Source organism: Heterodontus francisci, chromosome 13 (assembly GCF_036365525.1).
Source record: "Heterodontus francisci isolate sHetFra1 chromosome 13, sHetFra1.hap1, whole genome shotgun sequence".
NCBI classification, from domain to species: domain Eukaryota; kingdom Metazoa; phylum Chordata; class Chondrichthyes; order Heterodontiformes; family Heterodontidae; genus Heterodontus; species Heterodontus francisci.
Genome location: NC_090383.1, coordinates 20,297,795 through 20,312,044, shown reverse-complemented (window position 1 = coordinate 20,312,044; position 14,250 = coordinate 20,297,795). Strand labels below are relative to the sequence as shown.

General features: G+C 42.4%; 1 protein-coding gene across 2 annotated transcripts in view; it reads left to right on the top strand.

The window, feature by feature from the left end:
- The window catches only part of usta (uronyl 2-sulfotransferase a), a 114,631-nt gene that overhangs the window by 77,300 nt on the left and 23,081 nt on the right, over positions 1-14,250 (top strand). For both annotated transcript variants that reach the window (XM_068044502.1, XM_068044503.1), the window contains one exon: positions 3,281-3,438. In XM_068044502.1, the coding sequence (XP_067900603.1) occupies positions 3,281-3,438 (158 nt within the window). The remainder of the gene's footprint in view (positions 1-3,280; positions 3,439-14,250) is intronic.

The following is a 14,250-nucleotide window of genomic DNA, read 5'->3' as shown; positions in this document are numbered from 1 at the left end:
CAGCTTGGATAAAAAAAATTGTCTGAAGGAGAGAAAACAGCGTGTTGTTGTCATGGTTGTTTTTCAGACTGGAGGATAGTAACGGTGTTCCCCAAGGGTCAGTGTTAGGGCCACTGCTTTTTTGATGTAAATAAATGACTTGGATATCGGAATACAGAATAAAATGTCAAGATTTGCTGATGATATCAACTTGGAGGTGTGACAAACAGCGAGGATGATGCCAATTGACTGCAACAGGACACAGGCAACAGAATGGGCAGACAAGTGGCAAATGGAACTTAATACACAAGTGTTAGGTAATGCATTTTGCCATAAGGGATTTGGAGAGGCGATCTATATTTAATGGCACAGTTCTAAAGAATGTGCAGGGTCAGAGGAACCTGGGGTTCATGTGCATAGATCCTTGAAGGTAGCAGGACATATTGAGAGAGTAGTTAGCAAAGCATATGGGGTCTTGGACTTCAGAAATGGAAGAATTGAGTACAAAAGCAGGGAAGTTATGCTAAACCTTTACAAAACTCTGGTTAGGCCACAACTAGAGTATTGTGTCCAGTTCTGGTAAACTCACTTTAGGAAGGATGGGAAGTTCCTTGAGAGGGTGCAGAGGAGATTTACCAGAATGGTTCCAGGGGTGAGGAATTTTAGCTACAAAGTTAGGTTGGAGAATCTTTCTTTGTTCTCCCTGGAACAAAGGAAGTTGAGGGGAGATTTGATAGAGGTGTACATGTTTATGACAGATTTAGATAAGGTAGACAAATAAGTGCTGTTCCCATTAGTTGATGGTACAAGGACCAGGGGATGCTGATTTCAGGTTTTGAGCACGAGATGCAGGGGGGTGTGAGGAAAAACTTTACGCAGCGATTGGTAATGACCTGGAACCTGCTGCCTACGAGCATGGTGAAAGCAGAGATGATCGATGATTTCAAAAGGGAATTGGATGGACACTTAAAGGAAATAGACTTGCGGGACTACGGGGATAGAGTGGGGGAATGGGACTGACTGGATTGCTCTACAGAGAGCTGGCATGGACACAATAGGCCAAATGGCCTCCTTATGTGCTGTAATCATCCTGTGACTCTTTGAAGCATCCCTGGGATTGGTGGTCAGTAGATATACTGAGTGGAGTGTCCCGGGGTAGGTTCTGACGAGATGTACTGAATGGAGTGTTCCAGGGATAGGTTCTTGAATGAAATGTCATGGATAGGTACAGAAATAATCAGAAAGAGTAATGGAATGCTGGCCTTTATATATAAAGGACTAAAATACAAGGGAATGCAAGTTATGCTACAAGTATACCAAGCCCAGGTTAGACCACACATGGAGTAATATGATCAGTTCTGAGCACCGCACCTTAGGAAGGATATATTGACCTTGAAGGGAATGCCATGTATGTAAATTTACCAGAATGACACCTGGACTCCAAGGGTTAAAGTACATTGACAACACAATCTAGAGTTGTATTCCCTAGAATTTAGGAGGTTTAAGGATGATTTGATCAAAGTTTTTAAGATATTAAGGGGAACAGAGAGGGTAGATAAAGATAAACTATTTCAGCTGGTTGAGGAGTCTACCCCTAGTCCTATATTCTAAAAAATATATAGTCAGATCTTTCAGAAGTGAAGGTCGGAAACATGTCTACACACAAAGGGTAGTGGAAGTTTGGAACTATCTTCTGCAAACAGCAGTTGATGCTTGATCAGTTAATTCTAAATCTGAAATTGATAGATCATTAACCAAAGGTATTAAAGGATAAGGAGCAAAAGATGGTATATGAAGTTAGGTCACATATCAGTCATGATCTCACTGAATGGCAGAACAGGCTTGAGGGGCTAAATGGCCTGCTCCCGTTCCTATGTTCCTGGAGTCTACAGAGTCTGAGGAGTTACAGAAGGAACTAGACAAGTGAGCTGAATATAATAGATAAAATTCAATGCAGATAAATGTATTGTGTTAAGCAATGTTTAAAACAAAAATGGGGGAATGGAGGAGAGGGTGGGAGCCTTCTGGGACTGGCAGACACAACACTCACCATGCCAAGTCATGACAAAGAAGCAAACAAAATGCGAAGCTGTTCCACCAATTCAGTAGAGTCCAGGTCTATGACTGCCAGGATGAAGCTGTTCAGTGCTTCAATCAGGCAGCACCGTGAATACTGTGTACACTTCTGGTCACAGAGACACAAGAAGAATCTCAAAACTCTGGAAGGGGTGCTGATCTCTTGCATCAGAGGGACTGAGTTATGAGAAAAATTTCAAAGAGATCAGTCTTGAAAGGAAGCATATGGTGTGGAATACTAAAGGTTAGTCCTGAACAAGATTTTAAGTTAGGCCAGAACAAGTGGATGTGGCTTTAAACTGGGTAAAAGCAAGTTCAGGACTGACATCAGTAAGCACCTTTAGGCAGAGACAGTGGCATAGTGGTAATGTCACTGAACTAGCAATCCCAAGGCTCATGCCAATACCCTGAGGGCACAGGTTCAAATCCCACGGCAGCTGGTGGAATTTAAATTCAATTAATTAATAGGTTCAATTAAGTAATTAAAAAATCTGGAATTGAAAGCTAGTCTCAGTGCCACAAAACTATAATTGATTGTTGTAAAAACCCATCTGGTTCACTAATGACCTTTAGGGAAGAAAATCTGCCATACTTAACTGGTCTGGCCTACATGTGACTCCAGACCCACAGCAATGTCGTTGATTCTTAAATGCCTTCTGAAATGACCCAGCAAGCCACCCAGTTTTCAAGGGCAATTAGGGATGGGCAACAAATGCTGGCCTTGTCAGCAATCCCCACAACCCATGAAAGAATAAAAAAACAGTGATCAATACCTAGAATGGACTCTGGGGAGAGAAGTGGAAGCAAAACTTGGGTCATTCAAGAGGCAGGTGAATGCTGTTCTGGGAGGTGGGGAAACTGTAGCTTACTAGAGAAGGTGGACCAAGATGGGCAGAATAGCTTCCATCATCTGTACTGATCTTGTGATCTAAAATTTCTGTTTTGTAATAGAAAATATCAACCTGTGAATTCCCTAAAAAAAAACTGAAAAAACTTCTGTTAGCAAGAAAATTTTCATCATGCTGGGAACTTTGGATTGTACAGCATTTGTATATTTTATTTTCTGATCTATTTAGTGCTAAATATTTATGACAAGATGTTCTGTGTATTGATTACAATGACTTCATGTTCAAAATAAGACAGTAACTGAATAGTAATCAGCACTTATACTGTTAGTAATGTTATCATTTGTGCCTTGATTCAATGTTCTAAATTAATTTTAAAGGGACCCAGGAGAGTGGGCTCTGCAGAGAGCCAAAAAGAACATGAATGAGAATTACCTGCTTGTGGGAATTCTAGAAGAGTTGGAAGATGTGCTGCTTTTATTGGAGCGACTTTTACCTCATTACTTCAAAGATGCTAGTGCTGTGTATCATAGTGCAGGTAATTTTGCCACTATTTCTATCTAGCACATCTCTTTCAATTGTTGGAGCATTGCCATAGCATTCCTGCGCAAATGTGTTTTTTTAAAGTTGTTGTAACTAATGCAAAACTAGTGCCTCGTTTCATTTCTATACATTCCAAATGTTGCAAGCACAGCAGACTGGTTTTATCTGAACTTTATTCATTGTTTACCTAAATCAAATTTTTCTTCTATCACCCAGAAAGTTAGGAATAGATTGCGAATTGTTTCTCAAGGTTACTCTTGGGAAGAAATAATGCCAAAGGCCTAATGTGTTTAAAAGTAACAGCTGAGTAAGGGAACCTGAGAGGAGTTGTTTTCAACAGTGTGAAATGGTGGGGTAATGTAAATCCATTGACATAAAGAAATATTAAAGCCAGATAGGTTGTTCAATGAGCTGTCAAGAGTCTACAACTGGACATGAATAAGCAATGACCAGGAAGGTTTCTCGTTCAAAGGATCAGCTATGGGCCAAGGAAAATGGAGGAGGAGAACCTACTAATTAGGGCTAGGGAGAATGGGTGCATATCAAAACATGGAGAAAGTACAGCAGAGGTTTCCTGGAATATTTATGGACCGTGTCCGGTCCATTTCCCGCACCTCTACCCTCACCCCTTCCCCTCCCTCCCACAACCACGACAGGGTTCCCCTTGACCTCACTTTCCACCCCACCAACCTCCACATCCAAAGGATCATCCTCCGCTATTTCCGCCACATCCAGCGTGATGCCACTACCAAACACATCTTCCCCTCCCTCCCTTCTCCTGTCAGCATTCTGAAGGGATTATTCCCTCCGCGACACCCTCGTCCACTCCTCCCATTACCCCCAACACCTCGTCCCCTTCCCATGGCACCTTTCTCTGCAATCGCAGGAGGTGTAATACCTGCCCATTTACCTCCTCTCTCCTCACCATCCAAGTCCCCAAACCCTCCTTTCAGGTGAAGCAACGATTTACTTGTACCTCTTTAACTTTAGTATACTGTATTCGCTGCTCACAATGTGGTCTCCTGTACATTGGGGAGACCAAACGCAGATTGGGTGACCGCTTTGCGGACCACCTCTGCTCAGTCCGAAAGCATGACCCCAAGCTTCCGGTTGCTGGCCATTTCAACATCCCCCGCTCTCATCTCTATCGTGGAATTGCTGCAGTGTTCCAGCGAACATCAACGCAAGCTCGAGGAACAGCACCTAATTTACCAATTAGGCACACTACAGCCTGCAGAACTGAACATTGAGTTCACTCATTTCAGAGCATGACAGGGCCCCCCTTTTTATTTTTAGTTATTTTTTCTTTTTTCTTTATTTTATTTTAGTTTGTTTCTACTGTGCTTACCCACTTTTTTTTTAATGTTTGTGCTTGGAGCCAGGGCTGTTCATTTAACAGCCAGTTGACACCCTCTCTGTACTAATGCTTTGTCTTTCACCACACTATTAACATACCATTTGCCTTTGTTCCATGCCTTCTGGTCAGTTATTCTCTGTGACCCTGTCCGGTCAACACCACCTCTTTTGTTATCTCTTGCCCCACCCCCGCTTTACTTGGAATTGGAATTCCTTGTGACAGTCTGAATTTGGCAATCCTTGAGAATTACTTTACAATCTATTCCTCTTGTTCAGAATTGTTTAATTTGAATTGTCTGACAATTCAAAACTTTTTTTAGCGCAAGAATTGACTACAATAGATTGCAGTAGTTGTGAAGATTCCTCAATTTGGTCTAGGATTTCAGTTCTTTGAAGGCGATGTAATGTGTGCTATCGTTCATCTCTGTTAGATGCCCCTATACCCAGACTCATAATAAGATCTCATCATCTGCTATCAGCTTTCCCCCCACTCCCTCCACCCCTGTTGCTCAGTAAAGTTGTCAAAGGAGCCAGAGTTCAAACAAGTGCAATAAAAACAAGAAATGCTGGAAATACTCAGCAGGTCTGGCAGCATCTGTGGAGAGAGAAACAGAGTTAACATTTCAGGTCAGTGACCCCTCTTCAGAACTGACCTGACCTGAAATGTTAACTCTGCTTCTCTCTCCACAGATGCTGCCAGACCTGCTGAGTATTCCCAGCATTGCTTGCTTTTATTTCAGATTTACAGCATTCGCAGTATTTCGCTTTTATTCAAACAAGTGCATCTTCTTTTATATCTTGTGTGTTCGGTATGAATGATTACAAATTAGCAGTACAGTGAAATCTGTGTCTGTATCTATACTATATTACACATCTTGCATATAATACCTGCTTCTTGTGGATGACGTATAGCCCAGGCAGAGGGCTTCCTGTTTGCCAGTTTTTTCCTTAATGTATCATAGCTCGTATGAAAGTGTTCTTGTGCAATGCCCATATATAAAAGTTATAGTGCAGGCACCAATTCCGGTTTGGAAGTATCAAATAGCTAGCATTCATGCCTGTAGAGAAAATCAGTTAAAAGTTCTGTTGAAGAGTGCAAGCTCCTGTATATCTCTTGCTACAATTTACCTGTTGGTTTAATAACCCTGTTCCATAGTTTATAGCATATGCCACAGTCTGATAGAATGTTTAATTTTCCACCATCTGATATCCAGGAGACCACAAGAGAGCTTGTGTCATACACCATAACTTAAATACAGTAGGGTTTCTGTTTGACCCTTCAGCAATGCTGCAATACCAGATATCGTATGTATAAACTTTCTGTGCCCCTCTCAGAAGCAAAAGCTCAATTACAGCATATGTTCAGTGCAGAGCATGAGAGAAATATGTGCCAAAAATCTGAGATGCAGTAGAAAGGGTTCACAGAAGAGTGACTATACCTCAGGGAACTAAGTTCTGAAGAAACTATTTTTTGTTGGGGAAACATAAGGTAAGACATAAAGGTAAAGATAAGGTTGAAGCAAACTCACTGTTTAACTTGGAAATTGGACATGGGTCCAAAACTCTCATTCCTCAAGCAGTGGTAAAGATTAGAAAACCCATTTTTCTCGTTCACAGGATAGTGGAACAGACATTTGAGAGAATATAGCTGGATTTGGAATCATTTGGAGTTTTAAAAGGAGTTGAATTCAGGTCATTAAACTTGTTCTGGCTGTACTTTAAGGGGAGATCTTTCAGTGGCACAGGATCAGACATTTGGAGACCAGAAAATCTGCCTTGGTGCCAACCACGGCTCAGTTGGTAGCACTTTTGTCTCTGAGTCAGAAGGTTGTGGTTCAAGTCCCACTCCAGAGACTTGAGCACAAAAATCTAGGCTGACACTCCAGTGCAGTACCGAGGAGGTTCTGCATCATCAGAATCTTTTGGATGAGACGATAAACTGCGGCTTTGTCTGTCCCTTGACACAATTTTGAAGAAGAGCAGGGGAGTTATTGCTGGTATACTGACCAATATTTATCCCTAAATCAACATGACTAGAACAAATTATCTGGGCTCATTATCACATTGCTGTTTGTGGGAGCTTGCTGTGTGCAAATTAGCTGCCATGTTTCCTATATTGCAACAGTGGCTACACTTCAAAAGTGCTTGGTTGACTGTGAAGTGTTTTGTGACATTCTGAGGTCATGAAAGGCGCAAGATCGATGCAAGTCTGTCTTTCTTTAGATTCATCTCGCCTGCTCTGCGTCACTTTCATGTTGAGCATCATTTCCCAGCAGGCCTTTTAAACCGAGCAAAAGTGCTCTAGCCAAAAAGCATAACAGCTTCTTGTAAATATCATCATGAATTTAAACAAAGCCTAGCTTATGTTTCTGTCCATTTACTCCACGATTGGATGGGTACCGCTTTTGCCTACCTGGAGTGAGACCAAGGGAAGCTCCAAGAACAATGGAGCTTTTCATGAGTCTGAAGTTATTTAGCATTTTTTTAAATCAATTTCTCGGACTGGGTGCTGCTATCAATTCTTGTAAGTTTAATAAAATAATTCTCATGTTTGTGGTGGTTTTTATCTCTTGCTCGTCTTGTTCCAGAAAATTAGGAAGAGGCAGAAAGTGCAGGGGTTTTTGTGGTGAGTGCCACTCTCAAACCGGTACTCAGCTTTGGAGACTGCCGGGAGTGACGACACCTGGAAGTGCAGTACAGACCGTTACATCAATCAGCAAGGGATTGCACAGGGTGGAACAACAAAGCACAGAAATACAGTCATTATAGGAGATTCCGTAGTTAGGCAGACAGGCATTTCTGTAACAGTCATCCTGAGTTCCACGTGGTGTGCTGTCTCCCCGGTGCCAGGTTAAAGTACCTCACTGAGAGTGTGAAGAGTATTCTGCAGCGGGAAGGGAGTGAGCCAGAAGTGGGACATGTGAGTACCGAAGATGTAGAGAGAGCTAGGGTGGAAGAAAATGTAGTACCCCAAAGGTAGTAATCTCTGCATTACTCCCGTGCTATGTGCTAGTGAGAGTAAAAATAGGAAGATATGGAGGATCAATGCATGGCTTGAGGCATGGTGCAGGAGGGAGTGCTTCAGATTTTTTGGGCATTGGGACCAGTTCTGGGGCTGCAGGCACTTGTTCAAAAAGGCTGGGTTGCACCTCAATAGGACTGGGACCAATATCCTTGCAGGGAGATTTCCTCGCATGGTTTGGGGTGTTTAAACTGGCAAGGGGATGGGCACCAGCATATAGAAGTATAAAAGAGGAACAAGCTGCATAAAGGAGTGGGACTGTTGGATAGTACTACAGAAGGAAGTAGTACCATATTAGATAGGAGCAGACAAAGAAGGACTGCGAGGAACACAAACACAGGTTTAGAATGCATGCATGTAAACACACAGTGTGGTGAATAAGGCTGGTGAGCTACAAGCACCAATAGCCGTCTGGGAATATGGATGTAGTGGCAATAACGGAATCTTGGCTTTAAAATGGTGAGGACTGGGCACTTAATATTATCGGCTCCAAAGTGTTCAGAAAAGATAGGGGAGGAAGAAAGGGAGGTAGCGTGGCAGTACTGATTAGGGAAGTGTTGGAAATAGAGGATGCCCTTGAGGGAGTAAGGACAGAATTCATTTGATTAGAATTGAGAAGCAAAAAGATGATCATGTTACTGTGGATTTTGTAAAGACTTCCAAATAGTAAGAGAAATAGAGGGTTAAATCTGCAGGGAAATCACAGAGATGTCCAAGAACAAATGATAATGGCGGACTTTAATTGCTCAAATATTGATTAGGATAATGTTACAGTAAAGAGTAAGGAGGGAGGGGAATGTCTGAAATGTGTTGAGAACTTCCTTGGCTTGTATGTTCTCGGTCCAGCTATGAAGGAGACATTGATGCATCTGGTGCTGGGGAATGAAGTGGACCAAGTGTCTGTGAGGGAACACTTGGGTAAGAGTGATCATCTTATCATAAAGTTTCAATTAGTAATGGAGAAGAACAAGGAGCAATCTAAAGTAGAACATCTAAATTGGAAGAGGGCTAACTTCAATGGGATGAGAAGGGATCTAGCCAGGGTAAAATGGAACCAAAGATAATTACAGGCTAGGTACATTCCAACAAGAAGGAAAGGTAGGGGAACCTAAGTCAGGGCTCCTTGGATGATGAGGGTGATAGACAATATGATGAAACAAGAAAAAGAGAGTATGATGTATGTGAATTCTTTAAGCAAGAACCAGGCCAAATACAATAAGTTGAGAGGGGAAATGAAGAGGAAAATAAGACTGGCAAAGAGAGAATATGAAAATAGAATGGCAGTTAACATAAAAGGTAACCCAAAAATAATCTTCTGGCATGTAAATAGTAAGCGGGTGGTAAGTGACGGGTTGGGGCCTATTGGGGACAAAGAGGATGATAAATGCTTTGAGACGTAGGGCAAAGTTAGAATACTTAATGAGTACTTTGTATTGGTGTTTACTAAAGAAGAGGATTCTGACAAAATTTCGGTAGAAGCAGAGTTGGTCAAGGTAATAGATGGGTGAAAATTGATGTGCAGGATGTACTGGAAAGGCTAGCTATGCTTAGAGTGGATAAGTCGCCCAGTCAGGATGGCTTGCATCCAAGGTTGCTAAGGGAAGTGGGGGAGAAAATAGCGGAAGGGCTTGACATAATCTTCCAATCTTGCCTCGATATGGGAGTATGGGAGAGGTGCCAGAGGATTGGAAAGTGGCAAATGTGACACCCTTGTTCAAGGAAGGGTGTAAGGACATTCCCAGTGCAATCAGTTTAACATCAGTGGTGGGTAAGGTTTCCCAAGGGAGAAAATTACAGGCGTTTGAAGAGGTATTAATTAAGGAGAGCGAGCACAATTTGTAACAGGCAGATCGGGTTTGATTATTATAATTGAATTTTTTGATGAAGTAACAGTGAAAGTTGATGAGGGGATTGCAATGGGTGTTGTCTATATGGATTTTAAGAAAGCATTTGACAAAGTATCACAAAAGACTGGTTAACAAAATTTGGGCTCATGGAACAGAAGGGTCAGTGTCAGCTTGGATAAAAAAAAAAATTGGCTTAAGGAAAGAAATCAGCGAGTCATGATAAATGGTTGTTTTTCAGACATAAGTATATTAGAAGCTGTGTTCCCCAAGGATCAGTGCTAGGACCACTGCTTTTTTGATGTATATAGATGAGTTGGATATTGGAATACAGAGAAAAGTTTCAAAATGTGCTGATGATACCAACTTGGCAGTGTGGCAGACATTGAGGATGATACCAATCGACTGCAGCAGGACATAGACTAGCAGAATGGACAGACAAGTGGTAGATGGAATTTAATAAAGCGAAGTGTGAAGTGATGCATGTTGGCAGAAGGGATATGGAGAGACAATATGGATTAAATGGCGCAGTTCTGAAGAGTGTACAGGGATAGAGGATCCTGAGGGTTCATGTGCATAGATCTTTGAAGGTGGCAGGATATATTGAGAGACTTGTTAGCAAAGCATTTGGGATATTGGGATTCATAAATAGAGGTATTAAGTACAAAAGCAGGCAAGTTATGCTGAGCCTTAATAAAACTCTGTGCCACAACTTGTGTATTGCGTCCAGTTCTGGTCACCACACCTTAGGAAGGATGTAAGAATCCTTGAGAGGGTGTGGTCATAGTCATTTACGTCACAGAAGGAGGCCATTCAGCCCATTGAGCCCACGCAGCTCTCCAAAGAGCAATCTAGCCAGTCCCACTTCCCCACTCAATCCCTGTAGCCCTGCAAGTTTATTTCCTTCAAGTGCAGAGGAGATTTACCAGAATGATTCCTGGGATGAGGATTTTAGCTACAAGGTTAGGTTGGAGAAGCTGGGATTGTTCTCCTTGGAGCAAAGGAAATTGATGGGAGATTTGATAGAAGTGTACAACATTATGACAGGTTTAGATTAGGTCGACAAAGAAAAGCAGTTTCCATTAGCTGATGGTACAAGGACTAGGGGACACAGATTTAAGGTTTTGGGCAAGAGATGCAGAGGGGTTGTGAGGAAGAACATTTTTACGCAGCGAGTGGTAATAACCTGGAAGCTCATGGAAGCAGAGAGAATGAATGATTTCAAAAGGAAATTGGATGGGCACTTGAGGGAAATAAACTTACAGGTCTACAGGGATACAGCAAGGGAATTGAACTGACCAAATTGCTCTGAAGAGCAGGCATGGACTTGATGGGCCAAATAGCCTCCTCCTTTGACATTTTGACTCTAATGTTTACATAGAATCGAAAGTAGCAGAATACTGACACTTTAACAAGGCTGTCATAGATGACTATTGATATCCTGACACTGTCAACAATCTGAATCATGGCCATCCCTTCCCTCCCCGACTGGAGCCTCCCTGTCTGGTTACACATTCCATCACCGACTCTACCCAAACCCCCATGGCAGTGGTGTAACCCTTGTTGCTAAGTCACAGCTCCACCTTGCCTAACACCTGTAGCACCTTCTCTTCCTTCAAGAATCTCGCCCTGCTCCATTTCTTTTGCCTCTCATTCAGAATATTAATTATCTATAATTCTCCCTAAGTCACACACTCACTTCCTTCCTAACCCTCTGCATTGAGCAACTCCTTAATATCGGTGACTTCATCCCACACTTCATATGAATTCCCTGAACCTTATCCACAGCCACCCTCTTGCCTCTGCCATCCCTTGTGGTCTACCTGGGCTCGAGGCCTTAACTACCAATCATAGTCACCTCTGACCTCTTCCTCCTCTTGACCTTCCACAATTCCTGTACCCTCACCAACCAGCTCTTAAAGAAACTCAGCCCTAACCCCCTCACAAATCTCTTTTCTGACTTCCTGTGCTGTGACCTTCCATCTGACATGATACCTTTGCTGCCTGCGAGCACCTAGATTGTTCTCGTATCTCTGCCATTGATGTTTTTGTATCCGACAAATTGATCACTGTCTCCTACCCCTGTCACTGCTCATCCTCATCACCATCACCTCCCCCAACACCATGTACAACCCACATGCACAGGGTGTCTGGTGCATAGCTAGCTTGGTCATCAATCATTACATTTGATTCACCTGCTACATTATGGATCACTTGATCTATTTTTACACTCATGGCGTTTAGCCATTGTGTATTGTGAGGAGTTAGTTTTTTTAATTCATTTTTCGGATGCGGATATCACATTTATTGCCCATCCCTAATCTGGTGCAACTGAGTGGCTTGCTAGGCCACTTCAGAGCACAGTTAAGAGTCAACTACATTCATGTAGGCCTGGTGTCACATGTAGGTCAGAACTGGTAAGGATGTAAGGGCGGCGCAGTGGTTAGCACCGCAGTCACACAGCTCCAGCGACCCGGGTTCAATTCCGGGTCCTGCCTGTGTGGAGTTTGCAAGTTCTCCCTGTGTCTGCGTGGGTTTCCTCCGGGTGCTCCGGTTTCCTCCCACATGCCAAAGACTTGCAGGTGATAGGTAAATTGGCCATTGTAAATTGCCCCTAGTGTAGGTAGGTGGTAGGGAATATGGGATTACTGTAGGGTTAGTATAAATGGGTGGTTGTTGGTCGGCACAGACTCGGTGGGCCGAAGGGCCTGTTTCAGTGCTGTATCTCTTAAAAAAAAAAGTATTGAAGGAAACTGATCTCCCTTGCAATGTTTGTATTTTTTGGTGCTGTTTGACAATGTAATTTTTACAGATTACACGGTTGAACTGACACTTGAAGGTGGTTGTTGTTTTCAGATCTTTTCAGGCCTTTATAAATTGCCCCTAGTATAGGTAGGTGGTAGGGAAATATAGGGGCAGGTGGGGATGTGGTAGGAATATGGAATTAGTGTAGGATTAGTATAAAATGGGTGGTTGATGGTCGGCACAGACTCGGTGGGCCGAAGGGCCTGTTTCAGTGCTGTATCTCTAAAATAAAAAAATAAAAAAAAAAAAATGTCGGGTCCCCTTAAGGACATTAGTGAACCAGTTGGGTTTGTACAGCAACCCAACAGCTTCTTGGTGACTTTTACTGATGCCAGCTTTTTTTCAGTATTTTTTAAACTGAAGTCAAATTTTCAAACTGCTTTGGTGGGATGTCAACTCTTGTTCTTTGGATTAGCAGTCTAATTATATAACCACTGTGCTATCCTAGCTATACTGTGGTAGCTCATCAGCTATGATGAGAATTTGTATGACATTGCTTCTATGATATTTTAATATTAGAACCTTTCCAAAAGTTAGTAGCATTTAGTCGCCTTTTCTCATGTAGATCAGAGGGAGTCTCTAATGGTCACATAGTCCAAGTTCTCTCGATCCAATTGACAGCTGCCCAACAGATGCAGAGACCGAGCTGTTTTATTACTAAAAAGAGCGCTGCATTTACTTGACATTTTATTTCCTTCAGTATTTTAACTAAAATGACATTCCTTTAAACTTTAAAGAATTAATTATGCAGAGAACAACAGAGTTACATAGAATGTACAGGACAGGAACAGGCGCTTCAGCCCAACTGAATCAGTGTCTATGCTGTACACGAGCCTCCTCTCACCCATCTTCATTTAACTCCAGCAGCATAACCTGCAATAATAAAAACAGAAAGTGCTGGAAATACACTGCAGGCCTGGCAGCATCTGTGGAAAGAGAAACAGAGTTAACATTTCAGGTCTTTGACCTTTCGTCAGATCAGCATAACCTCCTATTCCTTTCTCCCTTGTGTTTTATCTAGCTTTCCCTTAAATCCATCTATGCTCATCATCTCAACTACCACTTGTCGTTTTGAGGACATGCTAGTATTTCTAGAGGCTATTCCAATATGCAAATGGACAATTCTGCCCATCAAATCTGCACCAGTTGTTGTCTCCATGAACCACCTAGTCTAATCCCACTCTCTTCACTCTCCCTGTCCTTCCAACATTCCTCTTTTCTGAGGATTTTAAAGGAACTTATGTACTCTGCTTCACTAGCATTTAGTGGCAAAGGATTCCACATTCTAACTAGCCCTTGAATTCTTTTTCATATTTCCGGTTTATCAAGGCACAAGGGGAAACCTCTGAGCAGTGGAGGCGGTGCAGAGAAGGGCCGAGGCTGATCCCTGGTGTCATTAAAGACTGAGTTGTAAGAAAAGGTTAGAAAAACTTATACCCTTCAGCCTTTGAAAGTAGGTGAATGAGAGGACACATGATCAAAGTATAAGAGACACTGAGTGGAATAGAAAAGGTTAATCCTGACTACTATTTCGGAGTCACAGGTACAACTGCTAAAAGGACCAATGCCAAGACACAACAGTGATGAATAGGTGAAGTGATCTTTGGGTGGATGAAGTGGACATAAAAGCTCGGAGCCATTCAGGCTGCATTTCGGTGTTGAGACAGGAGGGACTGCAGACCTTTCTGGAAGGATGAGGTAGATGGACCAAATGGCCTCCTCCATCTGTACCTTGCCTTTATGAACATAGTTAGAAAGAACTAGCATTAACATAACCCTT